We start from the raw sequence: 24654 nt of genomic DNA, 5'->3' as shown, positions 1-24654 counted from the left end.
GCGTGCCTTGCGTCACTTTTCATTTTTACCTCTGCGCGCCGTTGCCGCTGTTTTCTTTATCGTCGTCTGCAACGCCTTTGCTTGGCGCCTGGCCGCGCGCAGACGACAGGGCTCGTGTTTGTGTTTTGTGCGCTTTCTCTCGGCCATATACGACGTTTGCGGTATGGGGAAAGGAGAAACCGGTTGCACAAAGCCGAGCAAATTACGCGACAGGACGACGACGAGCTAGCCTCGGGTCTTTTCGGGCGAGCCAGCGAGCACACAACGCGGCGATATGTGCGCACACGGACTGATGCGAAATAAACTAAAGCGCCCTGCCGATACTCGTTATAATAAGGTGCAGCGTTGGAAAGGCTACGAGGTGTGCCGAGAGACCGTTATCACGATAGTGCCTCGCAGAAGGTAAAGTTTAGGCAGGTTTCACATTGCCTGTTTGTGTTTTGAACTCACAGAAGAGTTTCCTTTATCACTCCATAGACAAATGTTTGCATTAAAGCCCGGGCGTGCCCAGCAGCCAGTTCTTGAGGTTATAGACAGAGGCGCCGCCTAGGAGCTGACCAGCCAACTATCGGTAGCGCCGTGCAACGGCTTTCTCCACAATAAACTGTGGAGAAAGAATCCGAGAAAGGGCGCAAAGCTGCTCATCTGAGTGCCACAGGTGGCGCGACAGTCACCAAGCCACCGAGTTTATAAACCAGAGTTAGAGACAGGAGCGCGACGGGATGTTTACCCAACTGTCACGAAACAACTCTGACCTCAGAGTATGTGTCGTCTGCTTTGACTATCCAATGCAGGCGACGCTTTGCTTCGGAAGCGTATGCAGAAGAGTGCGGTGCCGTTACGCGCCGTACCTAGCTTTTACAACGGTGCACCGTTTTTCTGTAAACAAAACATACATAAGAACTGGTCGCGTCGGGGCGAAGTCGCGGTTCCGTAATCTGGTTCCGGGGAGGAGTTCCTGTAATAACGATATTCGCATGCGAATAGATTAAGATCGAGAAAAAATATTAGCGTCATACCGGATTATTTTTTTTTTTCACAGTTGCTCGCGCAATGCAGCCTAGCTGCTGGCTTTTCTGCGAACGCGTGTTCGAGAAACTTCCGGTGTGTATATACGCATTATATATGCGAGTTTAAGTGTGTGCGCGCTCATGGCTTTGACGCGATTACTGGCCCGTCACAGATTTTTCACTGTAGGGGTCGATAACCGTTGCAGCCGTCTGCACATAGAGAAGGGGCTAGTGTTTCTTTTTGGCCTGGGGATAAAACGATTCTGTGCAGACAGTTTCGTTTGCAGCAATCAGGCAAGTTCCACAAACAAATTTGACGTCGATCTGCTGCAAAGTCAAGTAGTCGTCTCTCAGTAGACGAGAAACAGTACAGCTGGGTCACTCTGAGGGGAAAAAAAAATGTGCCTTGAAGGCTGTTCTACACAGTGGTGTCGTAAAGCAGTTAGAAAAATGCATATCGCCACGGGTGGCGTATTAGTTTATCCCCAGTGAGCCATTACAGACACTAAAACGCAAGGCTTGAAACCGGGCTGGGTGGCGAACTTTCTTGAACGTTGAGTTAATATATTGCAGTGAAAGTTAGGAAAAATAAGCCGTTACTGTGTCCGGTCTTCACTGGCCGGTTCTTTCACTGCTCATTTCCTCAACCTAGCGTAATCCTCGCAAACATCGGTACTTTGTTCGAAAATTTGCAAGAATGTCTCATCTTCACCACGTGACGTGCTCTTGTTAACAGGTTATCCGGCAAATCACGAAGCGAGGTATATAGGCACAACAGAGCTATGCTGACCGCCCGAAAATACGTACGAACTGTAGTAATCCCATGAGCTCGGGACAGGAGGACGACATAGTAAGACCAAAAGAGAGCAGCGCAGATTGATCGAAACATAAACAACAAGCTGTCATATGAAACATGTGCTTTTATCTGCGGACATAGCATACAAATGAAAACACTAGTACAGGTTATGGGGGAGAAAAGGTTGGAGAAATGTATTATTATTGCGAAAGTATTTCTAGGCTACGTCGGCGGGGTGGTGTCACCAAAACGTGTCCGCAAGACGTATCCACAGCAGTTGTGACGTTCTCAGAAGAGGTAGCATCCAACGAGTTGGTTGCAATAGAAAGGCAATGATGTGAGAATACTGCGCAAAAAAATGTCTACAGGATGATTAGTTAATTATCAGAGCTAAAAATGTCGAAAAAACATCGAAATAGCGCAGACGTCGATATAGCGAGTGGACCGTAAAACAGCCATGGATGGCAAAGCAGTGCAAACATAGGCAAAGGAGTGAAAATAAAGTTTGAAAAATTGAAATGTATTTGATGAGTGATCATTAATCGAACAAAAAGTTTCATTGACATAGATTAATTAGTTAATTATCAGCAAAAACCATTGGACGGTTGAATAGTCTGGACAGGGATATAGTAAGTGAACGGGAAAGCAACAACGGCGCCAAATTGAAAAATCAAAATAGTTGATTGAGATAAAATAAGATGTAATTAGAGTAAATAAATCAATCTTTAATTAAAGCGTAAGATAATTACGCTAACTGACTAGTTAAATTAACAAAAAAAAGAGAGGCAAAGAGAGGTGACGAGTGCCGAGGAGGCGTGAGTTCTTACAATGCGGGTCGAAGCCGTGATCTCTTATTTTTTATTGATCATACCATCCAGAATTTTCAAATAATACGCCCATGCGCAACCTCGGCCGGAAGTGACGTAGTCGTCGCATGCAGCCCGAAAGCAGACGAATTTCCCGGGGAAACCGGCTGTCTGCGTCGGCGCCTTCGATGACGAACGCGAACTCCGGGGCGGGCGGCGGTCAACCGAGATTCATTTCGCGATACATATAAAACGACGGTCATGTGCACTTCTTTCACGCTCTGCCGAGTGCTGTGCATGTTTGTAATCGATCGACAGAACCGGCTCGGTCCGGCGGCAAATGACATTCACCGAGGCGTACACTTCGTCGCCGCCACCGCCATTACAACGCGCCTGATCGATTAATCCGGGTGATAAAAAAGCAGTTTGGCAATTGAAATTTTCCTGGCGATCGACGCAAGTGGTCTGTCGAAGAGTGTTTTCCAACAGGGTTTAGTCACCGACGGTGATTAACGCCCGAATATTGCCTACCTTACGCAAGGCAACTCAGCCTTATAGGCTCCACGCATGACATAATGAGCAGTTATTGTGCTCTCCTGCATATTTTTCACACACAACAATAAAAGCAGTGGTGTTTTATATGCTCTCTGCTGTGCAAGCTCATACCATTTCACAATATACCATTTCAGTCCCAAAAGGGTGTGAGTGTGGGACATAAGGGGTGTTCTGCGTGGTCTGTACACCCTTTTTGAGAGGAAAACAAAGGGAGAAAAGGACGTTAAAAGAAAAACCGTATACACGTCAAGGCGTCTTTAAAAAGATCCGCCAATGCCTCTTCCCTGCTTTGCACCAACAGAGCTGGCAAGAATCGCTGAAAAGCATGGGGAACCTCTTGGTCAGGCACATTCTAAATGGTCAAAAGGTGATCATGCGATCCCGGAGTGGTGAGGCCACAGGTGTTATGTACAACGACGACACCACGGACCCGGGAACGCCCTTTTTGCTCGCCGTAATTAGTGATTCGGTTTGGTTCAGTCTATGGGATTTGAAAGATTTAACTACTAGAGCCGCCGCGGTGGCTCAGTGGTTATGGCGCTCGGCTGCTGACCCGAAAGACGCGGGTTCGATCCCGGCCGTGGCGGTTGGATTTCTTTGGGGGAGAAATTCTAGAGCCCCGTGTACTGTGCAATGTCAGTGCACGTTAAAGAACCCCAGGTGGTCGGAATTTCCGCAGCCCTCCACTACGGCGTCTCTCATAGCCTTAGTCGCTTTGGGACGTTAAACACCATAACCAACTTAACTACTAGAATTTAGTTAGATTGCAAGTTTCGCCCGTTTTTTGACGTCCGCCAATAGTGGTACTACTATGTCGCAAAAATGGTCTCTTTACCTCAGAGAACAGATTAATGATCACCTTCCCTGAAACTCCTGGTACTTAATCTGGCGTTCGTGGTAGCGAACTCACACGATTAAGCGCGCGCCCCCCGATCGACATGGTCCCAGCCGGCGCCGAAGTCGCGCATTATTTCCTAGGCCACGAACAGTGAAATTATCACTCTCTCCTAACTGCCGCACGGCTACGCATCTCTCCACGTGCACACCATTTTCCTGCCGGCTGCCCCACGAACCCATTCCCGCCGTTTGGGGCCCCGCGGCAGTTTTAAATAAATAATAACAAATACGATGATTACAGCCTGGCCGTCGATCTCTGTGAAACGCGTAAGCCGCAGTCCGCGGATAAGTGATTTCACTTCGCTTCCTGTCTTTCTGTTTTAGTTTAATATTTTTTTTTATCTTCGCAACCAAACCGAGTCGGACGCCTCGTTATGCACACGTACACGGGAAGGACCCAACGTGCGTGTGTTCACGTGTGACCGCTTTCTCTGATTAACGATACGGATCCCGGAGGGAAAATTGCTGGCCTTGATTGGTTTCTTTATATGTTAATTTGCTTGTCGTCCGAGACGACTGGCAGCGTTGTTATTATCGGGAGAGCGTTACTTGCAACCTCCCTCTTTCACCCGCAACCTTTTTGGTCTGGCGGTCACGTACTGTGTACCCGCTCGATCGCCTTTTCACCTCCGCTGTTGCGCACGCGGCTTCACCTTTATTCCTAGCGCCATCTATAATGAGAGCACGAAACAAAAAACCCCTGCATCTGATTTGGACGCCGTGGGTGATGGGGCTGTGTTCAGCGAGCCTATCGTGTATCACTTAACGGCCGGACTGCCATGCAATACTGCATGCGCTGAGCGCGCGAGTGTGTGGTGTTGCCGTAAACGACCTTGCGGGATCGTACATTATGTTCGGCTGATCCCCGGTGCGCGCTAATGCGCCCGTAATTGTTCCCGACCGCCATACCGACGTACCGCAGGCGTTTTCATACCCTGTGTTTATGCTGGTACAAAGAAATTGGGCTCTTGAAGTTGTGAGCGGAGATTATTCATTAGCCGTTGTAATTGCGGCTTGCTCAAGAAGGTTCTTAACGTTGAGTTTAGTCTGAGCTCAGTGGAATTAGGTTTGCATTTAACCCTGCTCCCCCCCCCCCCCCAGGAAAAAAAAAGTTTAAAAATGTTAACGGAAAGGTTACGCCAGCAGCTGAGGCTTAAGCCGGTTATGTGGTAACTGCTGTACACTGTAACCAGAAATCCGCCTGGATAGGAGTAAATGGCTTGTCGCCTAGCGTACGCCCCCGAAAGGATGCTTCCTATACTCCTCAGAAAAGGAGTACTTCTTATGCTCCTATGCATGGAGAGGTATAAAAGGAGGCCGTAAGGGGTAAAATTTTAGCACCCTCTAGACAAGAGTTTTTGAGGTAAATGTTTCGCTCACCAAGGAGTGGCAAATAATGAATTATATGCTGACAAGTGCATATAAACAGCGCTAAACAACAGGACCAGAAAGAGGAGTAGACAAACACGGCGCTGAACTTACAACTGAGTTTATTGGAAGGAAAAAATCCCAATATATACTTACAAAATAGGCACACATGCGCACAGTCATACATCAAAGTAGACTGTGCGCACGTGTGCCCATTTTTGTATGTATATATTGGAATTTTTTCCTTCCAATAAACTCAGTTGTAAGTTAAGCGCCGTGTTTGTCTACTCCTCTATGTGGTCCTGTTTAGCGCTGTTTATATGTACTTGTCACCATGGAACACCAACTCACCCAATCTGCCGTTCTACTACAATTATATGCTTCTTTGAGCACAACGAGGTCAGGGGTTCGATATCCATGGCATCAATGGGCGTATTCTGTTGTGGTACAATGCTGAGGCCCCCTCGTAAACTGGGACTTAGTATTTCCGGCGCAGATATCCCGAATATTTGAAGAATGCATATGTGAATACATGCTCTGCAAAGACTGATTTCTCGAACCATTGCTTGCAGCCTACGATAAAATTTGCCTCGTCGATCGCAGCGCCGTAACTCAACCTAGCGAGAGGAGAAAGGATTTATGGGGCGCACGTGTAGTGTTTTTCTACGCCACCTGTCTTCGCTTATAGGCGTGAGCTTCTATGAGCTTCCGCGCTCTGTCGAAGCCCCACGTACAGTCGTGAGCAGTATAAGAGGGAACAATCTTGTTGCATCAAATTGCGACTTTACTGATTATTTAACCTATGAATTTGGGGACGACTTTGCGTGTTATACGCCGAGAGGAAGACTAGTTAGAAAACAGAAAACTGCGCTTGTCCTACACAGCTCTGCTGTAAACAATAAATTAATGCTGAAACCGTTCCCTTCCGTATTGCTCACGGCTGTATACATGGCTTGCGTCAGCTAACTGGGCTATGTCGAGAGTACTCAAGCAAGGAACGTGGCCAGCCACATGATCGTGAATCGTTCTGAATGTCGTTTCACGTCTATCGTGGCCCATGCGGCATACGGCAGAAGTTTTTAGACGCGCAATGGACCAGTTGTAACGCCCTCGGAAAGTGCAGGATTCTGAGGACTTCATCATTGAGGATATCATCCGTTCATCGCCGTTGGCACGCGCCCTTATCACACTGCTTAGCAAGTAAGACGAGTAATCATTCTTATCCTCGATAGGCGTAACCTAGTCGCTGTATAGAACGGTGGCGACCGCTCCCTGTAGCTGCTATGCATACGATAGTTTATAGTTTGGTTTAGTTTATGGGGTTTAACGTCCCAAAGCGACTAAGGCTATGAGAAACGCCGTAGTGGAGGGCTCCGGAAATTTCGATCACCTGGGGTTTTTTAACGTGCACTGACATCGCACAGTACACGGGCCTCTAGAATTTCTCCTCCAAAGAAATTCAACCACCGCAGCCGGGATCGAACCCGCGTCTTTCGGGTCAGCAGCCAAGCAATCACTGAGCCACCGCGGTGGCGATAGTTTATGGTTTACGGGGGTCTCTTCTTAAGCAACTCGGGCTATAAGGGACGCCGTAGTGAAGGGCTCCGGAAATTTCGACCACCTGGGGTTCTTTAACGTGCACTGACATCGCACAGTACACGGGCCTCTGGAATTTCTCCTGCAAAGAAATTCAACCATCGTGGCCGTGATCGAACCCGCGTCTTTCGGGTCAGCAACCGAGCACCATAACCACTCAGCCACCGCGGCGGCAATAGTTTATGGTTTACGGTTGTCTCTTCTTAAGCAACTCGGGCTATGAGGGACGCCGTAGTGGAGGGCTCCGGAAATTTCGACCACCTCGGGTTCTTTAACGGGCACTCACATCGCACACTACACGGGCCTCTAGACCACCGCGGCTGGGATCGACCCGCGTCTTTAGCCGAGCGCCATAACCACTGAGCCACAGCGGCGGCACAGTGTAGAGAGTGGTATTGTGTCAAAATACATTTAAATACAGCAGTCTATAGATCTGAACGAGCGTTATTATGCAGCCGTGAATTAACGAACGGTATTGCTGCAAGCCAGCGCGGTGGCATCTTGCAACCGCATACGGCATGGATAGAGTTCCGGAGCGGCTGCCGCAACCAAGGTCGTGGGAATGGGCGCCCGCGCACGCTTGGGAACCTCAAATCGTGCGTGCCGCCGTTTGATCGGTCGCGGTCCGCCAGGAGGCAGCACTCTCGCGCAGCGTCCGACGCCGTCACGCACCGGGGATATTTGATTTTCTGCCTCTGTCGGTACGTTCCGGAGGCGTGCACTATAGGCGAGTGGACGGATGAACGAAGGAATGAATGGACTCACCAAATCATCGGCGCGTCAACGCGTCCGCGCCGCTGTGGTTCCGCCAGTGAGAATCTGTGCGCCTATGGTGAATGCGTTCTGGGTCGCAGACTTCCGCATTTTCCAAGCGATGGAACACGTCACGTACGCCGCGCTGTTGGGGGAGAATGTCTATAGTGTACCTTTGTAAACCGTTACAGAGGCGTATCCCGCTTTAAAGACGGACGGGAAAGCTTTGATCGGAAGACAACAAAGCGCCAGCGCTGTCTTCTTTATTGCGTGTACCCTTGGCACTAAAATCCTCTTACAATGAAAGGTTTGGTGCTGCGAAGCTTTTACGCACCACTGCCTTCACTTTTGGGCACCCACGATTGCTGCCGTTTTAAACTGTCTTTCAGATATCCAGTCTATCAAGCGTAGTGCATATCTGCGGTGGCTCCGTGTATAGTTTAGCTTTCGGAGATCCCGGGTTTGATTTAGGCCTAGCGACCACGTGTATGACGATGGAGGCGAACTGTAAAACGGCAGAATACCGATATTGGGATAAATGGTAATGAACCTCAGGTGGCAGATATCTGTCCTGAGCTTCATACAGCCCATTGTGTTGTTGCGCTCGTGCGAATCCATCAACCTGTAATACCGTGACACGGCGCGTCGGAACCGTCTGCGCAGTCTGATGATGTGCATATTACCACGCAGAATTCGGCACAAACGCTTCTAGTTCTCTTGGTTGTCACCACGTGTCGCATAGCTTTGTGCGTATGCGGCTCTCTGGTTTCACAGGAGCTCTGCTGTGATTGACCAGTATCCAATCTTCGATCCCAGAATCCAGGGGAACCAAACCCGCAACAAACTTTCGTCGCTGCGCCTGTTTTCTCGGCCGGCTGGAGCAGCGCTAACAAGCGCAGCTGTCCAATCAAAGTGGCGTTCGTTTACGACGTATACTATAGTTTCGTGTGGCTATCGCGCGCGGCGACTACCAGCCGAATCTCCAATGCACGCAAATTCCAAACGGCAGTCTGATTTCGACACGCAAAGAATACATGCTTGCGGAGCAGGAGCTCGTCTGCTACGTGCACTTAAATCATGGCAGCCGGCAGAGTTGCACCGCTGCTGTGCGCCAGTGCATACCCCTTATAGGCTGTCAGGCTTAGCGCCACTGCCTGTCCCGAATTCTCTGGTAATGTGGGCTGTACCGTACACGCTACAACCTACGCTACAGCGCACACTGTCACGCTTACCCTGAAGCGTTGGACGCTCATCATTAAAGCTGGCATGTGCAGTTAAGTTCTTTCATTACGATCGTCATAAAATACTTAATTGTCCATATCGACAAAGTATCCACACTTCCATTGGTCTGGGATATAATGGATAAAAAGCTGTCGGGGATATGGCGGAAAAAACTTTCAGAACGTCACTAACAGTCGTAAAACAGCGTCAAGAACAAGGAGGAATGCGCAACTGGACAAAGGAAAGACATCAGACAACGCCGTGCTTTTCCAGTTCCGCGTTCGTCCTCTGCGCTGCTATGGAAAGGACTCGACGCCTTTGTAAACGACTCTGGTAGCTTAACAGGGAAGTTTCGTAGCTGGAATGACTGGTGTCTTCTAATGGCGTGGACGCAGCCAACAGCAGCCATGGAAGATCGTGCGCCGCCGCCAGGGGCGCTGCCGCTGCGTCCGCACGCGTCGGCCGACTCGGCGGCGGTTCGGGAGAGCAGCTTCGCGTCGGCGCGCACGGCCGACTCGGGCGGGGCTGCGCGCGAGGCCTGGGCCCGCCACCCCTACTACATCAGCCAGGAGGAGCAGCAGCAGCAGCCGATGTACCAGCCGCTGCAGGCCTCCTCGGGAGGCGAGCTGCATGCCAAGGGCTCGCGCTCCAAGCGCGGCGGATCACGCAAGCACCGCGGAAGCAAGACCAGCAAGCACAGCTCCGGAGGCGTCTCCGCCAGCGGGGGATCGGTGAGCACACCCCTTTCTTATCCGGAGAACCACCGAAGATGCCCCGTGCGCGACTTTACAAAGGATTGCCCTAGCATGATTCGGAATCCGCTACCGTGGCCACCTATAATGTGCGCCTGTGCAGTGCAGGTGAGTGCTTTAAAGGCCTTCCTTCGCATGCGTGGCTGGCGCCACGAGGAACCGGTTCTCGGTAGCGGATCGCGTCATGCATTAGTAGGCCTATTTACATGAACTCGATAGAGTCGAGTCGAGTTTGCTTGTCGGGTTCATGTAAATGCTGTCGGGTCGAGTAAAATAAGCAGGAGACTGAATCGAGTTAACGCGCCTGCAAAGGGTAGGTTAACTCGCTCGAGTCGGGTTAGCGGGAGGGGAGAGGGTAAATGCGAACCTATTTTTCGCCTCCGCCGTCGCGCCTCCGAGACAGCGGTGCCGGCCGCCATCTTGGAGGCTGCCACTGCCCTCTCCCGCTTGCGCTGTTTGACGCTCGGTGTCGCTGGGGTTGAAGCGGTCTCGACTCGCTAAAATCGAGTTCATGTAAACACGCAGTCGTCGAGTTGGGCTGACCTTGCTCAACGCGATTCCCTGACTCGACCTGCCGCTGTCGGGTTCATGTAAACGCCGCTAGTTATAATTTAGCGCGATTCGCGGTCCGCTTGGCGCCACTGCGCGTGCGCAGAACGCCTTGAGGGCACCAGATGGCGCCACGTGCCCGTCGTCTGCGTGCGTGCCAGCCGCGTCGGAACCAATCAACGCGTACTCAGTGGTGTCCGCGGAAGCGGATCACAGTAGCGGATCGCATTTCACGCTATGCTATAACTCTGTTATCTCGCTAACAGTTACAGCAGGGCACCAGTTGCCGGCAAGCTGCGCGCATGCATGCTGCATCGGGGCCAATCAGCGCGTGCGCACTGGCGGCGCGCGGATGCGCATCTCGGTAAGTGATCGTGGATGGCGCTACGCTATAATTCTAATATTGGCAACCCCTGCTGTGCATGGCTCACTACCACGAAGTGGCTCACTATTGCCCGCAAGGAGTCGGTGCATTTCGACGGAGGAAGAATGCGGGAGCGCACGTGTGCTTAGACTTCGGCGCTGGTTGAACAGCTAGAGTCTGTAGCCTGTCTACAGAAAAAAAAAGTCTAATCGCCATACAGAAGTCAATGGACACTATAGTATATGGATTGTCTGCAGAAATTTTTGTGAGGGTGTGGACCCTTTTTACGCCGCAGCGTGGACTATTTGTTTACAACGTCTTTAACTCCAACCCTTGCAGGGTGAAGTGGGCCTCGGCAGTGGCGCGGTCCCCAGCGACAAGCAGCAGCTGCACATGCAGATCGAGCAGAACCGCGAGGCCATGATGGCCCGCCAGAGGGAGCTGAAGAAGCAGGAGGCGGCGCGCGCCTACCGGGCCATGCGGGAGAACACGGCCGCTGCACCGTGAGTGCCAGTTCTTTAATTTGCTGCTGGCGAGGCATCTTGTCTCATCTCGAATTCGCGCACCCGTTGCCTATAAAGGGACACTCAAGACGAATTGAAGTTGGTCTGTATCGGAAGACCACAGCTCCCTTCAGGACATTGGGGAACCGATTCTGTAGAAAGGAGGCTTTAAATATACTTACTGGACACGGACTTAGTCTCCACATGGTGACAGCAGGAAAGATAATTATTATTGTTTGCTTGTCGGGTAAAAAACCAGTTGTCGGGTTCATGTAAACACTGTCGGGTCGAGTAAGTAAGGGGCAGAGCGAGTCAACTCGCCTGCAGGGGGTAGGTTAACTCGCTTGACCCGCCTTTCTAAAAGCATTGAGTCGAAGCGGAAGGGGAGAGGATAAATGCGAACCTGTTTTTCGCCTGTACCGTCGCGCCTCCGAGACAGCGGTGCCGTGCCGCCATCTTGGAGGCTGCCACTGCCCTCTCCCGCTTGCGCTGTTTGACGCTTGGTGTCGCTGGAGTTGAAGCGGTCTCGACTCGCTAAAATCGAGTTCATGTAAACACGCAGTCGTCGAGTTGGGCTGACCTTGCTCAAATCGATCCCCTGACTCGACCCGCCGCTGTCGGGTTCATGTAAACGCCGCTAGTGATTGCGTCGACATTTCTTTTTCGCGCGAATCCCAGAGTCTAGGCTATGCTGCATTCACATAAAATCTAGTATCACGGAGTCCTTTTCGGCGTAGACGTCGAGAATTTGAATCTAGTGGCTGGAAAAATTTTAAATGAATTTTTTCTCGGCAATAAATGCGCATTTTGCTTTCGAAAAAACAGCATACCCAGAATGAGCTGTAGAATTTGGTTTTAGAGCGACAGCGGTTAACGGCCCGTTCCTTTCGTTTAGCGTCGGCATAACCGGTGGGCGGTAACTATTATAACAATCGTACCGCGGATGGGGGGGGGGGTGCAGCGACGTCACTCAGGAAGTCTCTAGAATGCGCCTATAAGCAATGCACCACGCTGAGTGGTGCGCAATCAGTGACGTCATGAGTGCTAGCGTAGTTACTCTTCTTCGTAGCCGCTGTGAGGACTGTACATATATATGCATGTCGCTCTCAAATTCTTTACCACAGCTGTCACTGAATCTCGGGCTACACAGGTTTAACCGTGTGCTGTGCGATGTCAGTGCACGTTGAAGAACCCCAGATGATCGGAATTTCCGGAGCCCTTCACTACGGCGTCCCTCATAGCCTGAGTTGCTTTGGGACGTTAAACCCCATAAACCAAACCAAACCAGTTTTTTTTTAGTAAGAAGAAACATTGGATAGAGTTCTCAGTCTCCCCTCAGCTTCATAGTGGTCGATGATGCCCCTGAAAAACAAGAGCAGCGACAACACTTGAAGAGTGCCACTTTTTAGAGCGCAGCTCTTTGGCGTCCGTTCCTGGGTTTCGCGTCGTCGTCGGCGTCGGCCTCGTAACCAGCTCCGCCCCCAATGTAACGCTTTTCAATTGGTCGAAATGCTCGTGACGTCACAGTGCGCGAATTTCAAATGGGGCCAATTGTACTTTGGCTAGTAACCATGCAACCAATCAAAGGGATCGTATAGTGATGCTGCAACTAAGTTGGACTGAGTTTAGTTAATTGCAGAATGAAGAGGTCAGAAGAAAAGAAAAGAAAAGAAAGACGCGCGCCGCAGCGACAACAGCGTCCGCGGAAGGAGACGCTGCTGAAAAAAACAGATAAGTACGAAGCCGCGTTCCCTCCACCACCACGCACTTCCCCACTCAGTAAGACGTTGCTCGTTTCATATACGTTGTGTCGAACATCCTAGACAGTTCCAACAATTGACAGGTTAATGACAGAACACGATGGAAGAAATACAAGAATATAAATATGAAATAGCCTAATTAACCTTTCTAGTTAGACCGCATAAATCAATAAAACCGAGAACGAAATTGGTCGAGTTGGGGAATCGAACCAGGGTCTCCGGAGTGCGATACGAGCACGCTAGCCACTCCGTAATGCCAGCTGAATGGTTTGGAATGAACAAAGGCGCGTCTAGCTAATACGGCGTCTTCGTTCACTCCCATCTTCCCCAGGTGTCCACCCAGATATGCGAGAGAGATACATTTCCTTTCCTCAAAAAATAAATTTACCGTCCAGCAAGGCGTACAGCCGAATTGGCGATGGCGTTCTGTGGACTCCCTGGCAGCGTTGCAAGACGCTGTCGCGTTCCACTCTTACAGGCGAAGCTTAACATGTTAACCACACATCAGTAACACACGCAGACAGCCAATAGACGCGTCATTCGCTGGCAGCACTTGATTCATCCTTCACAACCACATTCTTAACGTACGCTCCCTTGCCGCACATGCCAAGGACGTACACCACGATCACATTCTGCACCATTCCTCTGTACTTTGCTTTGCTGAAACCTGGATGGATCCCGAAGAGCCTCTCGAAATCATAGATTTCCTATACTGCTGTGGTGCTCGCAGAGACCACAACAGAGCGGCGGGAGTCGCTATCTACTTGCGCACAGGTCTCTCTGCAATACCAGTCGAAATGTTTGGCACGTCACATGAAGTTGCCGAACTGTGCGCCGCAAAGTTGCCCAACGGCTTGCTGGTAGTAGCTGCCTACTTCGCCCCTACCGCACTCACGAAAGACGTCGTGCACTTCCTGCAACTCGCATTAACCGTCCATCGATCCACACCGATGTTAGTAGTGGGGGACTTTAATGTTGACATAAAGACAAACAGCAATTTCCTAACACTTATGCGGGAGAACATCCCGTTCCTCTCGCTCGTAACGTGTCCCACGGCTGTGACAACCTCGCGAGGCACTTGTATAGATCTCGTCTTTGAGAATCAAGCATTGGTGTACCAAGTCGAACATATATCAGTCTATTTCTCCGACCACAAAGCTTCCTTCATGACTGTCAAGAACTGTTAGTGGAGTCTTTGTTAAAGGAATACGTGTGAAAAAAAAAAAAAAAAATCTGTGATAGCGCATACATGTGTTGCTCGATTTCTTTGCCTCAATCTATCAAAAAGGTGAAACAGCTTATTTGCTGCGCTCAAATTTCGCATTAGGAAGTAACGTAATCGTCGGTAATTTTTTCTACACTGTGTAGCTTGGCGTAGTGGCAACTAAGACAGCGCCTTCGACTAAGCCAGCTATTTGTGCATGAAATCTGATACAACGTTTGCCTGTCACTTTGCATTTGTAGTACTGCAGCCATACTAGAGGCGCCATATTCAACAGCTGATCTGCTCGCACAAAATAAGCTTCGTTTAGTACAAGGCGGTATTGTGTCCTCTAGTTTATTCATAGATGAGGACATTAAAGCTACTGACTGCAGCTATGGCCTGAAATCGGGGATTGCGATGTAGTCGGCGTTTAGCGCAAATCTACATAACTGACCACAAACGTCCTATTTGTTATACCTGAAAAGAAGCGAATTCGTGACAAAGCCGAAGATGGCCATGCGTATCAGCAGTACTGTTGTCACCACGGTTGTCTGTAGTAGACCTGGCTGATCTCGGGCTGTTTTCGCCGCTGCTCCAGTCTTCCCAGTTCCTTTCAATAAACCCCCGTCTTACATACCTTGGAGACGGAGACTGACGGTCAATCTCACGTGAATTTTAGAGCTAGATAGCACTACGTGTCGCATGGCAAGCGTGCAGTCATCGACAAAAGTTTACGGGATGCGGAATTGCGGAAAAAATTCTGCTTTGGCTCGTTACACCGCCAGCTGCCATTCGTTTCACTGGGTGGAACATGCATGTCTCGTCATGCTTCCAGGCTTGTCAGTAAGCTTACCTGCTAACGAAAAAAAAAAAACTGTTTTCCTCAAATCTGCGTCCCGTAAACTTTTCTGCACAACTATAAATGGTAGCTCGCTCCGTATGCTGACAGTACACGCCTCTCTCTAACCTCGGCCATCCAATGGTTTCATTCAAGAATCCAGGTGACGAAGTGAGTTTGCCAGTATATAAGGTCAGAATACTTCCACAACAGGACACTCTGGTGTCTCATCGTGCTACAACAGTGCGACCTGATAACCAGTAACGCTACGTACCGCCGAAGTCTAGTATAATCTTCGTTATAAAATTTACCGAAACCGTCCATCGCCAGCTTTCAATTCTAGCGAAGTCTTCAGTCGTCAGGCTTAACCGAAAAACACGACTACAAAGCTCCTCCTGCCATAATATACGAGTTTCCTGACGACGAAGCTGAAGTGTATGAACAATTGCGGTCTCGTCAGTCTTTGTACCATGTGTTATTTTCGTTTTTAGACAAACTTAAAACATGAAAATATACACGTCTTTAATGTCTTCTTTCGCACTTTCATTCTCTTTTTTCTATTACGCCTAGACACCCTTCGTCGTAAACACGCGTAGGCCTGCTATGGCAGCTGCGACACAACCGCGCCAAATCGCGTGGGCCGGGCGTTGCAAACCGGCGTCTGCTACATTGGCGGCGTCGGTGTCTGCTCGCTTCGCAGACGACCTAAGGCGACGTAACAGACGAGCACAACGCGGCGTAGGCGCCGTCTGCATGCCACGGCGCGTTGTTGTGCGCGCTTGCGCGAGCAGACGATTCGCGCCGCCTTCACATCTTCGTGACGTCTGCTTCCGGTTTCAAAACCTCCGGGGGCGGGGAAAACGGAGATTGCCCGATGACGATCCGTCTGCGCTTGTGGCATCGTCCGAATTACCGCAGTTTCTCGGTCGTAAGCACCCGTGGATTGTAGGGACACTCTCGCTTGTTTCCAGGGTAATAAGCGCGTCACAAAATGCGGTCCTTGCAGCTGCCAACATCTCTTCCCTCAGCGCCATCATGCTGATGTAGAAGAACTGCAGACTGGGCTAGTTGGTGCTGATTCATAATGATGGGTCAACAGCGCGCACACACACAGACCAAGGAGGAGACGAGACACAACACCAGCACTGAACTAGAACTGATTTTCTATTGGGAAGAAGCACGTCATAATATGCACACACACAAAAAAAAACCGCGCACATGCGCAATGTCAACAATCTCCTAGTGCTGGTAAAAGGTGAAAACCGCTTTAAAAGCACGTGTGCATCCGTAGAACCGCTACCCACTATGTAGCATATTCATTTCTCAAAGATATAATGTTACAGATGGCGTACTCACGCACCCTTTATCTTTCCGGATAATAAGGCTTCAGCTACTTCTATAGTGCGCTGGTCAGAATGAACAATACATCAGTGTCACCAAAAAACGGCGTGCATTTGCATGTGGAAAAATGCTTAGCTAGGTTGGTTTCTTTTTTAAAGAATTAGCGTGCTCCATGAGCCGCACGTTAATACAGCGGCCAGTCTGGCCTATGTAGGCAAAGCCACAGGACAGGGGGATTTGATATACTATGCCAGTCTTACAGGGAACATATCTGTTAATGGCAGTTTATTGTCTAAGCGATGTCGGCATTGTTGACGTAACACCACACCACGCTGATTGTTCAACATGCAGTGGCGTCACGCATGACGTCACTGCAGGGCACGACACTGAGGAGTCAGCATTTAGTGAAGCCACGCATGCTTACTACTTTACCTTACCTTTCCTTAACTTACCTTTCTGCACCTACTTTCTAACGCCATTCATATTGTGGCCACGGCAGCTGCGTTTTATTGCCGGCGAAACGAAAAAGGCGCCCTATGCTGTGCGATATCAGTGCACGGTTATTCCGGAGCCCTCCACAACGACACCTCTTTCTTCTTTCACTCCCACCTCCCTTCCTTCGCGGCGCAGTTGGGGAGTCCACCGAGGAGTGAGACAACTGCTGCGAATTCCATTCCTCAAAAACCACTAATTCAGCGCACGAAAAAGATCCCCAGGTGGTCGAAATTTTGCTGGAGCCCTCCACCACGGCACCTCTTTCTTCTTTCACTCCCACCTCCCTTCCTTCGCGGCGCAGTTGGGGAGTCCCCCGAGAAGTGAGACAACTGCTGCGAATTCCATTCCTCAAAAACCACTAATTCAGTGCATGAAAAAGATCTCCTGGTGGTCGAACTTATTCCCGAGCTCTCCACTACTGCACCTCTTTCTTCTTTCCCTTCCACCTTCATTTTCTCGCGGCGCAGTTGGAGTGTCCACCGAGAAGTGAGAGAATTATTGCGAATTCCATTCCTCAGAAACCACTAATTCAGTGCATGAAAAAGATCTCCTGGTGGTCGAACTTATTCCCGAGCTCTCCACTACCGCACCTCTTTCTTCTTTCCCTTCCACCTTCATTTTCTCGCGGCGCAGTTGGAGTGTCCACCGAGAAGTGAGAGAATTATTGCGAATTCCATTCCTCAGAAACCACTAATTCAGCGCACGAAAAAGATCCCCAGGTGGTCGAAATTTTGCTGGAGCCCTCCACCACGGCACCTCTTTCTTCTTTCACTCCCACCTCCCTTCCTTCGCGGCGCAGTTGGGGAGTCCACCGAGAAGTGAGACAACTGCTGCGAATTCCATTCCTCAAAAACCACTAATTCAGTGCATGAAAAAGATCTCCTGGTGGTCGAACTTATTCCCGAGCTCTCCACTACCGCACCTCTTTCTTCTTTCCCTTCCACCTTCATTTTCTCGCGGCGCAGTTGGAGTGTCCACCGAGAAGTGAGAGAATTATTGCGAATTCCATTCCTCAAAAACCACTAATTCAGCGCACGAAAAAGATCCCCAGGTGGTCGAAATTTTGCTGGAGCCCTCCACCATGGCACCTCTTTCTTCTTTCACTCCCACCTTCCCTCCCTCGGGGCGCAGTTGGGGTGTCCACCGAGAAGTGAGACAATTACTGCGCCATTTCCTTTCCTCAAAAACCACTAATTCAGTGCATGACAGTGATCCCCAAGTGGTCAAAATTGTTCCGGAGCCCTCCACTACCGCACCTCTTTCTCCCTTCTTTCATTTCTGGCTTCCACCCTTCCCTCACGGCGGGATTTATGGTGTCCATCGGCACACCTTTTTCTTCAAAACCAACCATTTTATATATATTTTTCATTTCCGCAAACTTTCTATTTGGCGTCCTCCTAATCCGGAGCCCTCCACTACAGCGGCCCTTATAGCCTATGTGTCTTTTGAGGAAGTTAAACTGTACAATTAACAATTTACAAAGAGTAATGGACAAATAAGACCAAGATCAAGTTTCGGTGAGGTGGTAGTTGAAGACGGGAGCACACGTGAATTAGGTGGCAAAAAAAATCTGCAGAGTGCCTCGTTATATGACAGGGTGTGGGTTGAGATGACGTCACATTGGCGACATTAAATCCTGTTTAGAATCTGCACTGCTTTTGCATATGCCCATAGAGCCAGCAGGCTTTCTTTGACGTGCGTTTCTGGGCGGATTTAGTCCTGGAGACTGCATCTACGTCTGATGGCATAGGCCTTTTGTTGACTCCTATATAACGTGTGGCTTTCAGACTGTGACAACCCCGCATACGGGAGTGTCGTCGTGCCTGCCACAGTCGAACATGGCGTCGGCTGTCGAGCAGACGGTTTCTTCCGCTGCGCGTTTACGTCTGCCAAGCGACACGCTCGTATCTGCATAAAAGCGCCGCGGGGACAGAGTGGCGCGCGCGGCGCTCCTCCACGTGAGCAGACGATTCAGGTCAGCGGCTCTTGGGCGCGCGCGCGCTGCTCTCAGCGGGACTGGCTCGCCTTCGTCTCGTCTGCTATCGGGAACCTTAATCTCATCAATAGCCAGCGCAGGGAGCGGCCGCTGGTCGGGACAGGGAGGCGTAACGGCGGCAGCAGCCAGGGTGTGTTATGTGTGTGTGAGCCCCATTCGATTAAGTGGACTGTGTAAAGTGGCCTCTGCGCACAGCTGTATGTGTGTACACATACACTCTACACTTGGCCCCAAAGAAGTGTGCAGTACTGTGTAAGCTACGCCCTGCATCGGTCCATGTCGTCTGCTCTTAAAGGTATATACAATGAAGACAGCAGACAGGCGCCGTATGCTTTGACATGTCGGACAAGCTGGTGGTTCGATATACGATGCAAACGTAAGAACACGCCAGAGATGTACGCTGTAGGACTGGCTCTGAGCTTGTGAGGACGTCATAAGTTCATTACCTGTCCTTGTCTCGTTTAAGACGGACAGAAGCGAGCTTGGATGGTGGAATGTTTGGAGCAGAGACTGCGAGACAGACGCTTACAGGACGCGACACGACAGTACAGGCCTGCTGTACACTGACCAATGGAGTTATGGAGATTCGATAAGAACAGATCATTGGCAGGGTGTGCAGAAAATAACCGGCCGGGCATAGATGCAACAGGAGAGGTAGGTGTCCAGCAGGACAGGTCAGGCAAGTGCATCTCCCGTCAGTTCCTGAGCAGTCTGTGTGCTCTGCGTGCCTGTCGTGTAATTTGGCGGGAAGGACAATCATGCTTTTTGTAGGATATTCCAACTACAGCCCCAAATCGGAGTATTGTTGGAACGCAGCGTTCCTCGAAACGCGGACCCACTACGTAGCCAACTGAACGCACCTTGTATCGCCCACGGCACTGCACTGTTATGCGATGGCGGGCGTGAATATCAGGTAGCGCTCGATTTCTCGGGAGTCGATGGCTCGACACGTAACTACCGCTCGCAGGAAGCCCAGTCGTCATGGCTTAATTCGTGGCCAGCACTGGTGTACCCCAAGAAAATTCACCTGCAGAAGACAAAACAAAAGCGAAAGTTCAAGTATAATGTCTGCTGCGCTCGTTAATGGCGTCATGTGCGTTAGCTTCCGCGTGCGCGCGCCGTACGATATACAGGTGAACCTCGTTACAGCCATAGCTTCCAAAGGGAAATCGTCATTCCTTCGTTATATTCGTTATTTCGCTATAAACAGTTTCGTTATAACTAGGTTCGACTATATTGCAACAGGGGTGCTGTTAAGGTCACCTCTTTCCAATTAAGGTTTGGTTTATGGTTTATGGGGTTTAACGTCCCAAAGCGACTAAGGCTATGAGAGACGCCGTAGTGGAGGGCTCCGGAAATTTTGACCACCTGGGGTTCTTTAACGTGCACTGACATCGCACAGTACACGGGCCTCTAGAATTTCTCCTCCAAAGAAATTCCAGCCGCCGCGCCCGGGATCGAACCCGCGTCTTTCGGGTCAGCAGCCGAGCACCATAACCGCTGAGCCACCGCGGCGGCTCTTTCCAATTAAGGTAATTTAGCTACATTTAATTCAATTTGCACTAGGCTCAATCAATTTAGTCAGGTGGATTCATTCTGAGCTGTGCCCAAAAGCAGTCTCATTACTCCGCGGTCAAAAAATGCATCGGTGGAGGCGTTTAGGCAATGTAGCATAAACTTAAGTAGGGCAATCCAAGTCTCGCATTTCCTAAGCGATATGGCCTTAAGAAAATTCACGGGGACACCCAATTCCATTATGCGTTCATTTTCAGCTGGTATGCCTTTACAGGAAGTGACGTCACTTCCGGTAAAGGAATACCAGCTGAAAATGACTTCCGGTAAAGGAATCGCTTTTAGTGTCGCCACTTTCGGTATGGTGATGTCAGTTGCCGGATGGCGACGTCGCTTACCTTCAGCCAATGGAAATGCTCCGGTCTAGTGACGTCATTTCCCTCCAGCCAATGGGTGAATTTAATGACCGACGACGCATTATGGCATCATGGGGGTTCTAATGCTATTAAAAACAAAACACTTCAGGAAACTCCTAGCCCCTCTCTTTGCACATTCTTTTTTTTTGCACTGGGAATGTGTTAATCATTGGTGTTTGAGCTGCTACAAAAATGTTGGACAGAAAGGACAAATTTTCTCAAGGCTTTTTTGTTTGGTGAACGTCTCATTTGTTATGTGGCTCAAACTGCGATCAAGGGAAGTGAGTGAAGAGTAATGAGAGAGGGAAAGGAAGAGAGAAAAAGGCGGCGTAATGGAGGAGGCCTCCGGTTTAATTTGACCCACGTCGAGGCTTATCAACGTGTACTGACGTCACACAGAACACATGCGTCTTTTGTCACTATTTTTTTTAGACTGCGAGGCGAGCACTCAGCTCATAGGCCACAAAACTGCGTTTTAATTTCGATGGAGGCGAAATTCTAGAGGCCCGTGTACTGTGCGATGTCAGTGCACGTTAAAGAACCCCAGGTGGTCGAAATTTCCGGAGCCCTTCACTACGGCGTTCCTCATAGCCTGAGTCGATTCGGGACGTTAAACCCCCATAAACCATAGACCAAACTATATTTTTTTATTTTACAATAAAGCACCAGGTCGGCATTTACATGTAACCGGGGAGGATTGCAACGATGAAAGAAATTAAGTCACAAAATAAGTAACAGAAAGAAAAAACCGCACAGACGATCATACGATACAATGCGAGAAATCGTTCGCAGTGTTGGTTTCACATTTTGCTTTTACATTGATCGCCTTCCCATTGTGTCTTTGAATTTGATTTCACCGTCGCTTTTTCGTTGCACTACTGCACGGGCTTCTGATTGGTGGAGCCATCTGGAGGGTGGAGATGTCTGGGTGATGCGTGGATGCGTAGGTAGGATATGCATTAGGTACCTTTAGCATACCGTGTACTGTGCTATCGTTACCAGAGTACCGGAGGCCCGTGCGTCGGTAGTGCGCATGCGCAGGTCACCTTCAGGGCGCCAGATGGCGCCAGGTACCGCGCAGTTGCGCGCGCGGCCGCCGCATCTGGACCAATCAGCGGACGCGCACTAGCGGTGGGCGGGCTCCCAGTACAGTGGTAATGGTAACACGATATACGGCATGCTAAAAGTTTCTATTATCACCGGTACCGGAGGGTACCTCCGGAGGTGACACCTACCGGCTCGGAGGGTGCCCGGAATTGTGCTCCCATCTGCTAGGGGCGCAGGGGAGGGGCTTCACACAGACCACGGCTCTTCCGCGCAAGGAGGGCTATACTGCTAACGCAGTAAAAGCGAGACTGCCGCAGGCTACTTTCTTCGCGGCCGCAAGAGATTTCCGTTTCGGTCGATGGCAGCGGCCACCTTGTGGGCTGTTCTGTGTCGCTGACCCACCCATATTATTCGTTTTCTTGCTTCAATTTTTCAATATGGTCGCACCCACAAACCGAAACTGAAATAGTGTATCTAGACAGAATAAGAGCCTGCGCGACGAGGATGAAGGTCTTTGGGAAAAGTCGTCTGCGCGTGAAAAAGCGGACGCTAATTAAGGCGTCGACCGCGCGCGTCGCCCGTTCCCACTGCAGACAATGCGGCCGCCCCGCCACCGCCCCGCGGGATCACACTGCGTACACGTACGCACGCACAGCACAGGCCCGCGTGACCGAACACTTGTCACGCCGAGCGAGTCGCGTACGTAACACGTTTGGGCAGCAGCGGCTGCAGCAGCGCCACGCTGTGCGCAATCTGCCATGTAAGCCGTCCTTTTGCTTGTTTGTTTTTTTCTCTCCTAGCTTCGCCTTTGGCTTGGTTCGACGACTTCCCGGATGGCGCATTGCTTCCTACACACACGCGCTTTGTTCTATACGTCCGTTCCGTGAGAAGCGAACGCTGCCTGCCCGGCGGGTGACAAAAACAGAACCGTTGCGTAAGGGTATTTCCTCTGCGGAGCTACGCGCTGCTATGCATAGAAAGCCGGCCCTTTTTGGCAGCGCGCTGGAAACGTATGAGCGTCTGGGTGGGATTTTGAGAAATGACTCTAAGTTCAGTTCACCTTTTGACGCGATAGCGTGAGAGGTCGCGTTGTCCAGAAAATCCGGTGTCGGCGTCGGTGTCGTCCGCGTTGTGAGCATGGCTCTGGCAGGTGGTGCCCAGAAAGCAACCTGGGAGGCAGGTGGGCCACACAGGTCGCGTGACTTTGCGGCGTGTCACAACCTGCCCACCGGATAGTGAGCAAACTGCCCACGGTGACAGTTCAACAGCAACCTGCCCGCACAAGGCACCCTGCTGTAAATAGATAGGGCAGATATGTAAATAGATTTATTGCCAGTGTACCTCTCCCCCTCTCCTTTCTACTACCATCTCACCTCTTTCATATCACTTCTACACACTGCCTGCTATACTTTGTTTCCACTGCCCCAGCTCAGGAGCTTCCAGCAGCGATAGCATATTCCGGGGCTAGCAATAATCTTTTTCTTTCCATTTACTATGTTTAATAAAACCTCTTACTACTCTGGACATTCGGGTCCATCGATTTGGCGTGCCTATAGATTTCCCTCGGACCTTTTCTCCGGCTGCACATACTATGAGCACCCAACTATATCTTGGCAACGACTACTGTTACCGCAGCAATAGCCCAGTGCTTAGAGCTTCTGCCCATAGTATGCGGGAGGTGGGTGGTTCAGTCTCAACGGTTACCCAATGGGTACAAGATTTCCGCTGGCCTGGTGCTCGGCTTCTCTGGGATAAAATGCGTGGGAAATGGTTCTTTTATCCCACCTTTTACCTTGTGTGGGCAAGGACACATTGTGAAACGGCGCTGCTCGCCCATGCACCATTAAAACTCATCGTCATCAGCACTACCCACTGCTGACCAATCAGGGTGGCTCTTCAGGGCAAATTGTAATGGAGTCACAAGGCCATCAGCACCAAACACTGGTGGGCCACTCTGATTGGTCACCAGTGATTGGTGCTGATGACCTTGTGTCTCCATCAAAACTTACCCTGAAGGACCCTGAAGGGTCATCCTTATTGGTCACCAGTGGTTGGTGCTGGCGACGATGAGTTTTAAAATAGCGCAAGGGCAGCTTTGGCCAAAGTGCGCCGTGTCACAATGTGTTTCTGTCCACACAAGGTGGGATAACAGACCAACTCAATTCCCCCACATGTGACTTTTTGACTCATCACAACCTGTCCACTATGGCTGTTAGCAGCCTGACCACTGGATTGTGAACAACCTACTCACGGCATTTGGAAATTAAATTGATTGTTTCGGCGTGGCATAATGCAGGTCCCTGGCCGCCCTTCTGATGGTCTGCATTTGGATATCCCTGGTGTCTGGCTTTTCCATCCTGGCGTTCGGCTGGATCTTCAACGTCTTCGTGCAGGCCACCCCGTTCTTCTACGTGTCCCTGGGAACCGGCTCAAGCCTCGTCCTGCTCGGGTCCTTCCTGGCGGCCTTCCGCAGCAAGACTCCATCCTCGGTCGCCTTCGGAGTCTAGACCACCGCCCGCTTGCCCTGGCCGCCGCTTGTCACTTGCGCAGTCGTTGCTACTGCAGAGGTTTGCTTGCAGACTGGTCTGCGAACCTTTCGCAGACCAGTCTGCAAGCAAACCTGAAGCTGAGGGCTAGATCTCGAGTGTCACGCTGGCGTCTTCTAGGAGACCTCAAGGTGTCTTCTTCCAGCGGAGAACAAGGAACCAGGAGAAACAGGTGTTTCGTTCCGCGCCTTGTGCAATAAACACCGCCCTTGTGCACTTCAGCTCTCTTTATCATTCCACTTTCCACTTTATTTTCCAACCTACAAGTTTGGGGTCCCCCAGGCAAAAAGCTGTCACAGACAGCTTGACTGGGCCCTGGGGTCCTCCAA

At 50.4% G+C, this 24654-nt stretch overlaps 1 protein-coding gene across 1 annotated transcript; it reads left to right on the top strand.

Annotated features, from left to right (window-relative positions):
• The first annotated feature begins 9409 nt into the window (after nt 1-9409).
• Nucleotides 9410-24330, top strand: LOC149365775 (uncharacterized). The gene is made up of 3 exons (XM_089544350.1): nt 9410-9733; nt 11007-11170; nt 24076-24330. The coding sequence occupies exons 1-3, from the start codon at nt 9410-9412 to the stop codon at nt 24284-24286; spliced, it is 699 nt and encodes a 232-aa protein (XP_089400476.1). The 3' UTR covers nt 24287-24330.
• Nucleotides 24331-24654: the final 324 nt, after the last annotated feature.

This window comes from Amblyomma mixtum, chromosome 1 (assembly GCF_055824585.1).
Source record: "Amblyomma mixtum isolate Tamu chromosome 1, ASM5582458v1, whole genome shotgun sequence".
NCBI lineage: Eukaryota > Metazoa > Arthropoda > Arachnida > Ixodida > Ixodidae > Amblyomma > Amblyomma mixtum.
Note: the sequence above shows the minus strand (reverse complement) of the source record. Positions and strands in the feature narration are given on the sequence as shown.